At 36.9% G+C, this 15,722-nt stretch overlaps 1 protein-coding gene across 1 annotated transcript; it reads right to left on the bottom strand.

The window, feature by feature from the left end:
- Positions 1-639: 639 nt before the first annotated feature.
- Positions 640-10,935, bottom strand: ggt5b (gamma-glutamyltransferase 5b). The gene is made up of 12 exons (XM_008424163.3): positions 10,616-10,935; positions 9,244-9,371; positions 8,932-9,027; positions 7,322-7,517; positions 5,212-5,372; positions 4,962-5,108; positions 4,745-4,875; positions 3,856-4,043; positions 3,684-3,775; positions 3,491-3,600; positions 3,306-3,416; positions 640-2,149 (listed from the first exon to the last, which is right to left on the bottom strand). The coding sequence occupies exons 1-12, from the start codon at positions 10,786-10,788 to the stop codon at positions 2,003-2,005; spliced, it is 1,680 nt and encodes a 559-aa protein (XP_008422385.2). The 5' UTR covers positions 10,789-10,935; the 3' UTR covers positions 640-2,002.
- Between the last annotated feature and the right edge of the window lie 4,787 nt (positions 10,936-15,722).

A 15,722-nucleotide genomic window follows, 5' to 3' on the forward strand; every position in this document is an offset into this window, starting at 1 on the left:
TTATGATACTAAAGCTGTAAAAGCCAAAGCTTATCAAAATTAACTCATTTGTCATTCAACAAAGACAGAGACACTTCACAAAGAGTGAAATTTGCATGTTCTCATAACTCACACTGAGCGCCTCGAAGGGGAGCCGAGCAGAATCCACTTAAGAAATCATTACTAATTCAGAAGTTCCTCTACTGAGAACGTATCTCATTACAACTTTCTTTTTTTTTTTAAATCTCTCTTCTGCTCTCAAAAAGCCAAATTGGGAAACATGAGGTATTATTGTTGATAATTCCCAAGTGTTGTTTAAAGCAGAATCCTGTAGATTCACTCAAATCTCCAAAACGTCTAAAACGCTCACTTGTAAATATGGCTACTTCATTTTAAGAAAATGGAACTGAACTTTATCGTCCCTCAAGTGTTGAAGACTAAAATATTTGTCTATTCACTTTTGTTAAAACGTAGAGTGAGAGTAAAAAGAATTACAGCTTCAAATGTGTAAAAATCACAGTGCTATAAAATTGTCCGACTTGGAGTAATCGAGAACCCAAGATTTGCCCGAAATGTGTAAAACTCTTGAATTTTTTTGCTTCCAGAAATATACTGTATATATATATATATATATATATATATATATATATATAAACAGAATCAAGGGAAAGTTTTTATTGTGAAAAAACAAAAATAAACAGTGAACAGTCATGAACAAGTCTTTAAAAACACTTCAAACAAAACACAAGTAAAAAAGTGGTTTAGTAAAAATAGTTTTTTTTTTTTTTTACAGCATATTGAATCTAAAACATTATAAGCATAAGGCTCTCTGATACAGTAAAATGCTAAAAGTCACAGTAAAAGGTTTTAGTGTCTCAGGATTTCCTTTTTAAGAGGCTAACTGGCTCACATGTAGTAGCAAACACCAACAAATCGACTAGTTCAAATATAAAAAAAACACATTTATGTTGCTACGTGTAACAGAGTAAATATGGGTCAACAGTGCAAAGTGATAAATGTCGACTGCAAAGTCAGTCTTTCAGAAACTTTCATACCCATTTTATGAGAACAAGGGTAGCAGTGCTCTTTAGAAAATGCATCTCAACATTACTGTTTCTAAACACTAATGCAGGACTGTGCAAAAGTCTCAAACCACCCCTCATTTATTCAAAATGTTCCTTTTAAAGGAGGGAGGAAAATTGTTCTTGATTGAGACGTTGTGAAGATTGTTCAGTTTATTTCTTCCGACTTTGGCTGCTTTCTACAATCATTTTCAGACTAGTTTGTGCTTTTTCTTTTGGGTTGCTGGTACTGTTTTGCAAAACTTGTAGACTGAGCAAGTTTTGTCTCATGTGATATAAAACAATCTGAAACTGGTTTCTTTAGGCACTTGGTTTCTAGCAACCTGAAACAGAGATGCAGTCCTATTTGAATCTGAGAAAATACCATTAAGGCATGAACCTAATGTAATCTCTTTCCCAAAGTGCATCAATGAAACATCATTCTGTGTCAAATCTTTGCTTCTTATTTGCTTATATTGGATAGGTTTAAAACGTCTGCACAGTTCTATAGCTGCACAAGGCAACATATATGTAAAAAACAAACATACAAACAAACAAACAAACACAAAAAACAAACAAAAAGAAGAATGTGTTGGATGGATATACAGTATTCATTTATCATCTGTATCTGTCTTCATCTAAAATATGTTCATGGTCGTGATTCTTTTTTTAAAACTTTTATATAGTATTAGACTAATACTATACGGATGTGCGCCTACATTCAGTCACTTTTTAAAAACACAAAGCTGGAGTTCATTACCAGCATTTTTATCTCTCTAGGTGGATTAAAAGATCCCAACTTCTGAGCATTCATATTTCTTCCTAAAAGGCAAATAGAATAAAAAAACAGTATCATTCACATTCCGTTTTTCAGAGCTGCACCACATTCACTGGTACGAATCCTAAAGGCTCAGTTAGTCAAAGAAAAGACATTTGTGGACGGTTACGCCTGATCCTCATGATCAGTATCCAGCTGACATTCCCAGCTTCCTGCTGTCTGACACTGCCGCTATGCAGCCGTCCTCCTTCTCCAAGGCGTTGACCACATTTAAAAAGAACGACCAGTTCCCAGGTTTGTGTCCAAGACGCGTAAGGCCTTTTATGACGGACTACAACGACACACAGCACAGTTAAAATTAAATCAGACAAAAGTATGACAAATACAATATGAAAATCTCCATATTAGTCATAGGAAAGTCATTTTCTACAGCTCTTTACACACATATTGGCACATTGGTAAAGACATTTAGTCTTTAATTAAACTGAATTTATATTATAGTATCATCTAATACTGACATGTTTTTCCAATTCAAAAAATATCCTGTTTTGTACAGAATCAGCGGTGTGGTACTTAGCATTTCTGCTGTTATTACAAGTGTTATTACAAGACCCTTTTTGTAATAACTATCACACACAAAGTTGGATCTTCCATCCCTCTTTGCAAGATATCAAGCTTGTTTTTATGCTCTCTTATCTTCACTTTACATCACAAAGTTTCCACATGCTTTAAGTGTAGAAGTTGAGATAGTTATAGGAAAAAGTCGATGTTGTCTTGAACCATTTCTATGTTGACTTTGTTATATTTTGGACAGTTACACACTTCCTTTTTTTTCTGGCAGATGCCACCAGATGTTTAATTAAAAACCTACATTTCCAGGAATTAATGAGGCCTCACTCTATAGGAGAAACTGGCCCACAGCATCACAGATCACCTTGTTGTTCATTCTCTAATTCAGAAGTTTAGTCCTTGTCAAATCTGACATTTCCAGGTAAAGTCCCAGTAGAGTTTAACAAACTGCATGTTTACCTTTGTGACAGTTTGACAAAGAAGATTAAATGGCATCTAATTTTGGAGAGTTGGTGAAACTCCAAGTAGGACTTTTTGCTGCAGCTGATGCTCTCCTAACTTTGGGCCCTGCCAAGCTAAATATGGCTGCTCCTCTGGATGGAGAAGTGTGTCTCTGTGGCACATCACTTTTTATATTTCAGAAGAAAGTAAGTCAAGTATTATTAATTAAAGGTTCCCACACATTGATGAACTTAAAATTAGAACATTATACATTATGAGAAATTCCTCTGATGAATAAAAAGTCATTTCTTAACATTGTATTTTGTCCCAGTGAATATCTGCACTTCAGTTCATTGTTGGATGATGCTCCCTCAATAAAATATAAATGTAATTTTTTTCCTCATTGAACAGGGATGTTAATAAGTGTGGAAATCAATGTGAAACAGAAATTCACAGTCATGATGAAAATACATCACCTGATCGAATCCTGGTTCAAAATTCACATCGTTGTTTGAACTGACGAAGATTATAGGAGCAGCAATGGCGTCTTGTAAGCTCATCCCCAGCCACAGGCGGTTTATTAGAGACTGTTAGAAAAAAATATACTTATTTAATCCCAAAAAAGCCCAAAAACAAACCAACAAAGCAAGCAGTGATTTACCAAGGCCACTGATGTGGTGATGAGACTTCCTCCTGACCCTCCCATCACAAGGATGCCTCCAGATTCTTTCTCCAGTATAAGAGGAGTCATCGAGGACGGCGGCTGTTCACCTGCATGAGACGGATAATGGCTCAGGATCAGTGAACGTCGGACGGATTTGTCCTTAACTCTGCGGTCAGTTTTGTTTCTTTACCTCCCCTTATCGAATCTACTCTCCCACAAAAGTCAGCAAGCTCGTTGTTGAGGATGATCCCCGTTCGTGGAGAGTAGATGGCTCCTCCAAACCTGCAGAACCGCACAGCGGGATTAGGACTGTGCCGTCACTTCATGTGGATTTTGAAAATATAAATAATTTTTGTGCTCACAGCTGGTTTATGGTGCTGGTGGCAGAGACTGCGAGTCCGTCCGCATCAATGACAGAAACGTGAGTCGTTCCAAAGTTATCAGGCAAAGGCTTGTGGTTGAGATAATAGGAGTTATCATGTGTGCTATTCGAGGATATCAGCCTCGCTGTGCGATCAACGAACGAAGGATCAATTAAGTAATCAGCAATCTGAAAGAGTAACATACAAAAAATTAACACTTTTGTCCTTATTTTATTTTTACTGTTCAATTCATTGTTTTGAACTTTTAAAAGGGTTAATAGTTTTTGAAATATATTTTATTTTGTTTTATTATAAATCCATCTCTAGTCTGGCTATTAGTTTCCAATCTAAAAGACCCATTCAATAAGTTAGAATATTTTTAAAAGTCCATTTATTTCAGGATCTTTATCAGTTAAACACTTTATATAATTACACTTACATAAATGTTTAAAAGCCTTTATTAGCTTATAGTAAAGTTAATATAATTACATCAGAACAATGAAAATATATATTTTTAGACACAGAAATTTGGGTTTAATGAAAAGTATTTCCTTAAAGGCTTTTTTTTTCAAAAGGTACTTTTAATCTGACCAAAGAATGGGACATATATTATAATTTATTGAATACATATTGTCCATCTCCAATTTAATCCCTGCAATTTTCTGTATTATACTCTTCTGTTTCCAGTAATTTCTGTAAACATATCAGATTTTTGTCCCCATTTTTTTCAGAATGAGTAAATAGCTGAATAAAGAGGCAAAAACTCAATTTTATATGAAATACTGAAGTTGCATTCAGTGCATTCATACATTTTACACTACGTCAAACTCTGTAATGCTTGAGTCAGAACAATTACTTTCTCGGAAAGGAATAATTTCAGTGTACCCACCTTGCTGCTACTGTAGGCAGGATCTCGAATGTTCCTCTTTTGTCCGTTAGCAAATTTAGCTGTCTCTATGTAATGATGGTACATCTGAATCTTCTTTTCACCAACCAGAGAGTCTGGCATAAACGAGAACCCTTTGGGAGCAAGAGTTCAGGTTTTTAATTGCCCAAATGAACGCATTCAAAGAATCCCATCTGAGTTACAACAAAAGATGTGAAACCTTTCATGATTCTGAGAATAAAAGCCAGAAGCGGCCCCCCGGAAGGGGGCGGAGCGATGTGCATCTTATGATTCCCCAGAGAAACTGTCCATGGACTGCCAACCCGCACACTGTAAGACTTCAGATCGTCCGCTGTTAATGTACCACCTAAGGACAAAAAAACACATTTCTGTAAAGTCTATGTGCTTCTATTTTATTTACATTATTAAATGACACAGCCTCAGTTTGCCCAGGCCAATCTTGCACCAACCTGCGTCTTTTATGTCTTGGATTAAGTCAAGTCCAATCCTGCCAGTGTAAAAGGCTTTTACTCCTTCCTTTGCAATGATTTCCAAGGTTTCTGCAAGTTTAGAAAACTGCAGGGTGTCGCCCATTCTCAGGATTGTTTTGTTCTTGTTGCAAAAGACTTCGCTGAACAAAACGAAAGTAGATAAAAGCATACATTAGACAAAAGCAGAAAATAGTTGTTACACAATACATCCTGACAAAAAGTGACCTGACTTGATGCTTAAATTGTTTTGTTTTGCTTAAATTCACAAAGAGCCAGGCCCTACAATGGCTTTGTGAAGAAGTGGGGTAAACCCTGGAAAGTTTTTCAATTAAAGAAAGAAAAAAGAACACCTATACCTAACTTAAAGCTACCATTACCTAAATCATATATTTTGTAGGAAAGTGAGAGAAAAAGATCACACAGAGAAACTCTGAAAGACCAGCATGCTCAAACCAGAATACTGTGATGAAGCAGTGAAATGAAAAAATACATCACAATGCTCTCCAAACTAAAGAAATAGGAACCTTCATCAGCTGTGCTCTGAGGTTTTGACGCTCAGATGGTAATCTATCTCATCTGTGATTTATTTATTTATTAATTTTTTTGCATTTTGCTTTTTGAGTTCACAATCATTGTTTTTACTTTTATAGGAGCTGAATTAACATTTCTTGCTACCACAAATCCTTAGCCTACAAGCTTGACTTTGATTCTTTTGTGCAAAAGCCTCCCAACACATCTTTATTGGAGATATTTCAGGTCAGCTCATACTTGTCTCATTCATTCCAGAAAAATACAACAGAAATGCAAATTTATGAGCCACAATTTCTGCCGTCAGGGACCCTAAACGTAAGACTTTGGAGGTGAAGAAGGTTCAGCACATTTAAGTTTTTCAATCAAGTGTTTACATGTAAGGCTTTTCTCCCAGGTCATTTTACTCCAAAGATTTAGCAGTAAGGCCTAAAATTAAGACTACTAGTTAAATGAATAAGTTAGATTATGAATAGTGAATGCATAAATATTAAGGGAGAAATAATGCACAATTTTAGAATTCAAATAAGATGATAAATGTATATGTATCTACATAGCAACGTGCTTTTTGGTATTCAGCCTAAAAAGGCAATAGTTATTCAGAAGCCTAAGTTCTGCTTGAGTAATCAATACAAGATTCTACAAATTTACACTGGAGAATTGGTTTTATATGCTATGTGCCTAATGTCGCTATTTAGCATCAGACCTACATTCAGTCTAATACAACGTTGAAATGAGCAATCTCCAATTAGGAGTCTTATTAATGACAAAAACCACATTTTTAACATAAAAAGAGGGATTAAATGGCTGAAAGAACACTAGATATTTACTCAGATTACTTCTGCATGATGATTAGAAACACATAAATGAGGCAAAAGTGTGAAACGGGCAAAAACTTTCCTCACAAAAGCCTCCCCCTGATTCTGAGATGAAACCATCTCTTGTTGCACAGAGGAGTGAATCTCTAAGCGACTGACTCCTGACCCCACCTTTTTCCATCAGTCTCAACAAACCCTCCTCTAGACGCAGCCTTCATAACCTTAGAGCAACGTCATGGAAACATTGGACGACTATAATCCAAAACTTTTGCTGGCCTCTTTCCTAGCACTGCTGCTACATAAAAATTGTGCCGAGTCAGAACACAATTGAGTAACTGCTCCAAACAGCTGAAATTCATCACCAACAGGAAAGCAATACATTTCACCAAAGTTTTGCTTCGATGAAAAATATTTAGCAATAAGATATAACGTTTTTGAGTGGGGTTTATGAGGAAAGGTGAAGCATATTTTGTCTAAACCAGTCATTTTCACAGTCAGTTTGAAGTGAAAATAGAGGTTAAGAGGTAAAGAGCAACAATCAGTCAATTTTAACTGGTGGTTATATAAAGTGTTTTTGATTTAAAAGAATTGGAGATTTAAAAGAAAGTTTCCAATGGGTTCATTTCTTTTGCTGAAACACATAATTTTACTTTAATTTCTGTACGTTTCATCTGCACTAGCAATTATAATTTCTTGAAACTTTTTAAAGCCTCTTTGTCTGAGATGCATGTTTGAAATTTTACCACAGAGATGACGTTTCCACATGCGCCTTCACTATCTTGTGGGTCATAAAGCGAGCCAGGTATGGAGGGATGGGGATTCCTTCCCTGGCCAGTTTAATGGTTGGCTCAAACAGTTTGGCCCAGGACAACTTCCCGTACTCTCTGTGCATGGCGTCGTAGCCCAGCAGCTCCCCGGGAACGCCAATCCACTGACTACCTGCAACATTGAGGAGGAAAATGAGGAAAAACAAAATATTTTGGAAGCTAAAACTGTGAAGACATCTTACCTAAAAACAACAAAACAATGAACTGTAGCTCTTAGACAAGACAATATTCGTAAAAAAGAGACATTTTTCAGTTGCGTTGGATTTCTTAAAAGTTTAATTTAAGGTTTCTTATTGTAAACATGCAATTCTGATCAGGGGCTTATTCATCATTGACATAAATTTCATATTATTTGGTTTTTTTTAATTATTTATTTGAGCCATTCTTTTTGAGGGCGGATAGATAATAATACAAGAACTGGAATAAAAGATTAGACGAATCAAATCACACCTGTTACCTAAAACTCTCCTCGTAAGTTGTTCCTTGATCAGCCTCCAAAAAGCAAATTGACATTACTCAGGAAAAACAGATATATCTGTTTATATAACATATTTACCTGCTTATATAGCAAATCGACCATTTGCTATATAAATAAACTTGACTTGCATATGTGCAAGACTTATTCCAAATCGTATTAAAATTAATTGCTTTCCTCAAAATTCAACACACAAATACCCAATTAAGACAATATGGAAACATTTCTGATTATTTTGCAAAGTTGTAAATAGAAAACCAAGAAATCACGTTTAAGTATTCACTGAAAACTTTGCTAAGTCATCTTTGGCAGCAAGCCCTTTTTGAATATGATGCCACAAGCTTTGAACGCGCATCATTGGGCCGTTTGGTTCATTCTTCTTCGCAGTTCATCTCCTGCTCCGTCAAGTTGGACGGAAACATCTGTGCAGCCATTTTCAGGTCTCTCCCGAGATGTTTAATGAGATTCAGGCCTGGACTCTGGTGTGGCCAGTGCAGCACATTCACGCAGTGATGCCTGGCATCCACATCAAAGAGTTCAATCTTTGTCTCATCAGGCCAGAGAATTTCGTTTCTCGTGGACTAAGAGTCCTTCAAGTGAATTTTGGCAAACTCCAGACTTTCTGTCATGTGTCCTTTATTAGGGAATGACTTTCGTTTTGACCCTCTAACAGAGATTTTCCTGTATTCTTTTCAGTTCCTGCTGCAGGACAATCCTGTCTCTGTGGTCTACAGAAAACCCTTTTGATTGCTTAGAGTTTGACCTCTGACCTGATGTCAACTGTGTCTTTCAAATTAAATCTAGTCAACTGAATTTTCCACAGATGGTCTCCACTTATTTTATAAAAACATCTTAAGGAGGATCAGTGGAAATGAAGGTTGTCAACATTTATGGAAATATGATTTCTTGGTTTGCTAATTTTAATAAATATGCAAAAAAAAAAGCTGTGGAAAATGTGGAAAAATCTTCTGGATCACCTGTACTTTAATTAAATTAGGAAAACAAACAAAAAACGAGTCAAAAATCGGACTGTGTATCAGGTGCACCTTACCTGCGGACAGTCCGAATTTAGTGGGACAGTCTTTTAACAGAGAAGGTTTGAATGACTGGGGGGTTGACTCTCTGAAGTTGTAAACTTTAACATTGCCTGGGAATAAATGAGCAAAGTAAATATGAACAAACCCAAAATATATTTATTGTGTATGACTCGGTCTGAATCTCTACTGACATAAAGGTAAAATATGACATTGATGATTATTTCTACACCACGTAAGTTGAAAAAGAAAGAAAAGTGGTGATAATTCAAAGGTTTGATCCCAACGAAAACATGTCCTGAAAAATAAATCAAACGCAGACTACCCACCTGTTTTATTTCTGACAACCACAATGGAGCCTCCTCCTATTCCCATGCTCTGAGGGTTGACCACAGATGTGCAGAGGAGAGCTGCAATGGCGCCATCTACTGCCGATCCGCCCTGGAGAAGCATGTTCCTGGAAAACAATGCTCGGTGGATTTACGGGAAACCAGTAATCTGACTGCGATGCTCCGCGCACATTTGGACACCCACCGGCACACTGATGTGTTATTTGATGGCTTTTACTCTGGGGGTGTCCTTTATTTTACAACTGAGAAACCATTCAAAGTTAATCCCTGTGCTCCCCTGTCTTTCATGAAAGTGACCAGGTAATAATTGCAAAAATACATCTCGTTTGTCACGGTTGGATTTCTTCACCTCAGTTGGACTGACGTTAGAAAAGCAGAAAAAAAAAGAGAAAACAACTCTGCGGTCTGTGTTGGAAACATAAAGGATCTTTTCACGAATGCTGGCACTGACTTCTCTTTGCCTCCTAAGCTGCAAGAGAAGGCAGCGTTGGGAATGTTTAGACCTTGCCAGCTCAAAAGTTTTGCAGGAGTTTCAAGGTGCACCGAAGACTGGCGTGTGGTTGTGAGTTAGAGGTGGAGCGATGACATCACTTTCAAATCTTGACATAATTTTTTTTAAATATTGCAATTAAAAAACTTTGTGGAAAGCAAATTAACAAAAATAATGTTTATTTTACACACAGAGAGACATGCTGCTCTTCTGTTAATAAAATACTTGTTGCAACTTTTTTTTTCTATGTGTGTGCAAAGCTGACCTTTTTAACTTTAAGCCAATGTTCCGGAGTTTGCGCTCAGTTCATCTCTTTGTCACTCACATCTGAACCTTTAATTGTCTCTGCTTTGAACTGCAAAATGAACTATCCACAAACATTCTCACAAGGGCAAAGGAAAAAAAAAAGAAAAAAAAAAAAGAAAAATCCCCCGCTGTGCACAAAAGCAGGAAGAGTCGCACACATTCCAGTGAAACAACCTTTGCACTTTTGAAGTTAGTGATGACTGATTAATTGACTCGCAACTGCAAGTAAGACAAATAACCAAAGCAGAGCCAAGACCTTTCAACATAAACGACAGCATCAGTGTTTATGTACTCTGAATGAATTGATTCGGCAAATGCTCAGAGCAATCAAAGGACCTGGATGCGCTATGCTATAATCTCACAGAGCCGATCAAATCTCTTAAACTGCTTATTCCCACTGCCAGGAGGCGAAGCCCGATTCAATTCAGGTGCACGTCAATGAATAAAAAACACGTTTTAAGATTCAGGTGGGAAAATTCTGAATGAAAAATAGTTTTTAGCATCAATTTGATCACATTAAAGTCTTAACAAGAAAGGAGGAGGGAGGCCACTTACTTTCCGATCTCGGAGCAAAGTTGCGAGTCTGCCGAAACAGCCGCATGTCTGAATCTGCCGCCGGAGCAACCCGCACCAAGAAGCGTGGCGATGCACAGGCTCACAAGAGCAACAGCGCAAATCACAATAAGGAGGACGCAGCATGCCGTCAGCCAGGGCTTATGTTTGGCCATTGCGCTTTGTGTGTGAGTGGGTAAAACTTTTACAGACAAGTTCGCCTGCGCTCGATGAAGTGCGCACAGACGCACAATCAAATCCGTATTAACCAAAGCATGAACTACCCTGGCTCACACCCCTCCTCCTCTTCCTCCTCCTCCTCCTCCTCTTTCACCCTGAGATTCCAGAAACGAAAGCAGTAATTTACTGGATGTAGAATGGATCATTCTTACTAACCATGAGTCGTGGGGAGGGGAAAAACCTTGATGTCATGTTTTGCTCCCGAAAAACGTGCGTGTCTAGTAATTCAATGACCGATTTATTTCACACTTCTTGAAAGTTATCAAAAACTGTTCTATACCCCTTGGTCTTTCCAAGACTAAGCAAAGTTTGTTGGTCTTGGAAAGAAAATCGCCCAGAGGCTTAAATGTCCCAAAGAGCAGCAATTTGAACAACAATCTTCTGACGGTATTGCCCAAGACTTGTTAAGTCAAATTTAAACGTTTCAATCAAAACTTAGGAAAAAAAACAGTATTTTTTGTCATAGATTAATTAAAGAGTGAAACATTTCAAACCTTTATTTTCTGTAATGGGCTGCACAGTGGCACAGTTGGTAGAGCTGTTGCCTTGCAGCAAGAAGGTTCTGGGTTCGATTCCCGGCCCCAGTCTTTCTGCATGGAGTTTGCATGTTCTCCCTGTGCATGATGGGTTTACTCTGGGTACTCTGGTTTCCTCCCACAGTCCAAAAACATGACTGTCAGGTTAACTGGCCTCTCCAAATTGTCCCTGTACATTCACCCTAGGTGTGAATGTGTGTGTGTATGGTTGTCCTGTGTGTCTCTGTGTTGCCCTGCGACAGACTGGCGACCTGTCCAGGGTGACCCTGCCTCTCACCTGGAACGTTAGCTGGAGATTGGCACCAGCAACAGAAGGGTGTAAGAAAATGGATGGATGGATGGATTTTCTGTAATTCTGATGATTATGACTTACAGACAATAAAATTCAAATAAAACATATAAAACACTGACTAAATTGACATAACATAGCATAAAATTGCTTAAAACGATCTTATCTTTGCCTTACATACCAACACTTAAAGCACTAAAGCTGCCATTTGAAAACAGAAATGACGTTAGACTTTATTCTAAAAAATCTAATGCTGAATAAAAAGTTATACAATTAAAAAAACACTAAACAAAAGGCAAAGTTGGCCATTACAATACAACAGTACATTTATTTGATTTAATTTACTTTCTCATGACTATAACCCTATCCAGATTTAGAACATAATTGACTTCAGTCTTTGATAAAATTCGCTGGATGAGTTAAATATTTAAATTATACCACTCTGACAACACTTACCACATTTCATCAAGGTTCTGTCCTCATTCCTCTTTTATTGATCATATATCTTTTTGCATTATTGTCTATAGTTTCAGTGTCAAAGTTCATTGCTATGCAGATGACATCCAGCTCTACCTTTTCTCCTTGCCTCCTCTCCAGCTCCTTTCTCAACACACTTCAAAGTAGGATTAGGTTATCTTTCTGCAACCCCAACATGTTTTGTAAAAGGACCAATGAAATTCAAAAGCAAATCTTTGCTGAGTTTAAAGGGTTTAATGCAACAATTACTGATGGACTGTGCAGCCAGAAGGCCACCCGACTGCAGTTGGCACACAGTTTTGCTCTCTGTTACCTTGACTTAGACGGAGGAGATTTTTTTGTTCAGTGGCAATAAATCTTGAAAGTAGAACAAGAGCAAAAGTGTTTATTGGATTTTTAAAGCTCATGAGAGTCTTTGTCTTACCATTGCAGTATGTCTTTGCATCAAAATCCTTACCTGTAAGGTCTTTCATAACCTCACATGTTTGAACTCATCCACACCAATCCAACGCACCGTTCCAATTCCTATTGCTTAAATGGTGATGTGTTTTTAAAAGTTAACGTTAATAAAATATAAGCAACACGTCAATATCCCAAAGGAGAAGAAAAAACAATCACAAAAGTAAAATAAAACACTGGTGACTGACAATTTGTGAAATATAGCAACATTTTAACATTGGATTGTAGTCAGACTTCCTCATAATGACCGTGTACTTTCTATTTTATTAATTGTGTATTCAGATTTGCACAGTCTCCTCATATTTGGGAATCTAATGGAAAGGAAAGCCTTTTGTTCTGACTTAATATCAGGAATGTCGTCCCAGAATGTGTTTCTGTAGGAATAAACCCTCTTCAATGCCACATGTAGATTTGATGTTGGAAGTTGTATTGGGTTATTTTGATATAACTCAGGCCAGTTCTGCATCGATTCTTGTATAATTTGGTCTCCCATCTCTCCCTTAATGTTTGTACTTAATAAGGCACAAATTTTATCTTTCCTGTACAATTTTTGCAGCTGGATGACATCGAGTCAGCAACAGTTTGCTTTCAGACCCATTTTTTATTCAATAAATACTTTCTGTTTATAGATTTTTCTTCATTCTGGACAAACACCACAAAAGGAAAGTTCACACTGTTCTGCTTGCAAGTTTGTATAAACTGTTCTTTAAGTCTTTTGTATGTTAGACAGTCCTTTTAAGGCTGCTAATGTTAACACATTTCTGCCTCTGTCAGATAGGAGAAAATCGACATTCATCAGGATGTTTCTCACACTAAAGATCCAACATAATCCAGATTCCATTGTAATGCATTAAAAGTAAATAGTCATCGTTCTGTGGCGCAGCGTTTGTTACTCATCGCTCATAAGTCATGCTGAGTAAAAGATACTTTTCTTTTTAACAACCATGAGGATTTCCTAATCTGTCATAGGCCACATTTTTTACATGTGGACAATCTTAGTTTCAAAATTTCAAAAGGAGTAAATATGTTTTAATACAATAACATTATTTTAAATTTCCAAAATATTTAAAATGAAGGGTCATTTTCTCTGTCAAAAGGGAAAAAAAAGTTTTATTCAGTTGAATTAAACTTAACATTATCTACACAACAATTACATCATTATATATCAGATTAAAGCTTATTTCAATTCATTTGATGCATGTACACATTTTATATATTTAAAAATAAACCTTTTATTTGTAATACAGCATGATGCTCTCCTATTCTTGTAATTGACCAAAATACTAAACATTATTTTGATTCAGTTTTCAGACAGAAGCAAGGAGAAGAAGAAAAAAGAAGAGGGCTTGTGGTCAAAGGTCAAACCTTTGACAGCTGTGCTGAGGACAATAGCCTCTTTATAGCAGCTATTGTCACTATAAAGAAGCGACAATAGCCTCTTTGACGGATCATTTTTTCAGCAATAAACAACCAAAAGGCTGCTTCTTACCCGTTTGTGTCATATTCTCAAAATATGTGTCTCCTGACATTCCGGATCAATTTGTGCACAGTCATAAGCAGTCATGTTTGTCTCATTAGAATGCTATGTTGAGTCACAAGCATTTTATTTGAAAATGAAATAAAAAAAAACAGCTGAAATAATAGGTTAGATGTGATTCACTGTAATCTTTTACACTTTTCCTTATTGTTTATTGAGAAAAAACCCTAAAAATAACAAAATGTCATTGTTTAGTGCTTGAGTATGAGTCCAGTTTGATAAATAATATTACTAATATGTGTAATATTTAGTCTAGATTGACTCTTGCCTGTGAGCACACATTTATTTGGCTGTCTGAATTATTAGTTTTTGGCAGATATCCCACTTTTAATGTTTTCAAAAAAAAGTGTCAGCATAAAACGTTTCAATGTTAAGAACTTGTCAAAATTTCTTCAGGTTCAGCTTGTAAAAATGTGAGAAACCAAAGAAAAAAGGACTAAAAATTTCTTTGAGATTTGATGGATAAGTTAAAAACTGATAGAAACAAGCACCTATTTGCAAAGAAGAGAAATATCAGTGTTTTATGAGTAATTTATTATCAAATCAAATCTTTCTATTTGTTTTAGACATGTAATGACAACAATTAAACAAACAAAAACAAAATGACAACAGGTGCTAACATCACATATTTAGTAAAAAGGGTGGAGGGGAAGAGGGACAGAAGAAGGGGGGTGAAAGGACTACATACTCATGAAGACGGTCTCAAAATACAAAAAAAATGACTGCCAGGTAATGTTGTATTTTTGAATGGAGTCATTGACTGTATGTTTCAGATTCTCAAGCTTCAGAGGAAACATAACATCCTCCATCCATTGCTTATGGATGGAGGATGTTATCCATAAGCAATGGATAACGAGAAGGAGCGACTCGCTTCCAATTAAATAATATTAAGCGTCTGGAAAGTAGTGCAGCAAAAGCTATGACTTTGGTCTGCTGCGTTGTTATTGGTGGGCCGGAGGGACAACCCCAAATAGAGCAGTTAGAGCACTTTGATCAATATTCCTCTTACGTACAAATGTAAACGTGCTAAAGATTGACTCCCAAAAGGGGAAGAGCCTGGGGCAAAGCCAGAACATATGACTGAGGTCAGCAGGGCTGTGCCCACACCTAGCACAAGATGACTCTACATCCAGATACATTTCAGATATTTTATTAATGGACAAGTATAGTCTGTGCAGCACCTTAAACTGTAGCAGGCTATGTCTAATGCACATTGAAGAAGAGTGGATTCTAGAAATTGCAGCCTGCCAGGCTGTATCAGTAAATGGTTCCCTTAACTCTTCTTCCCATGATTCTTTCAGGTGTCTAAGCAATGGGGAAGCGGCGTTCAGAATTTTGCCATATATAGCTGATACAAAGCCCTTATCAGTCAGATTCATATCTTTCACGTAACTACATACTTGGAGATACCTGAAGAAGTCAGCCTGAGGTACACCAAAGTCCCTATTTAGCCGTTCAAAAGAAATAAATTGGTCTCTTTCAAAGAGGTCCTTTATGCAAGTTATGCCTCTTTCATGCAACTTCTGAAAGAATGGGTCTATCAAGAATGGGGTGAACTGAACATTGCATCGC

The sequence above is a fragment of the Poecilia reticulata genome, chromosome 12, assembly GCF_904066995.2.
Source record: "Poecilia reticulata chromosome 12, P_reticulata-male-v2, whole genome shotgun sequence".
Lineage (NCBI taxonomy): Eukaryota > Metazoa > Chordata > Actinopteri > Cyprinodontiformes > Poeciliidae > Poecilia > Poecilia reticulata.

Coding starts and splice junctions, on each gene's coding strand:
- ggt5b (XM_008424163.3), bottom strand. CDS start 10,788: ATGGCCAAACATAAGCCCTGGCTGACGGCATGCTGCGTCCTCCTTATT. Junction 9,372..10,615: donor CTTTGCTCCGAGATCGGAAA/GTAAGTGGCCTC, acceptor ATTGTTTTCCAG/GAACATGCTTCTCCAGGGCG. Junction 5,373..7,321: donor GTGGAAACGTCATCTCTGTG/GTAAAATTTCAA, acceptor CGTTTTGTTCAG/CGAAGTCTTTTGCAACAAGA.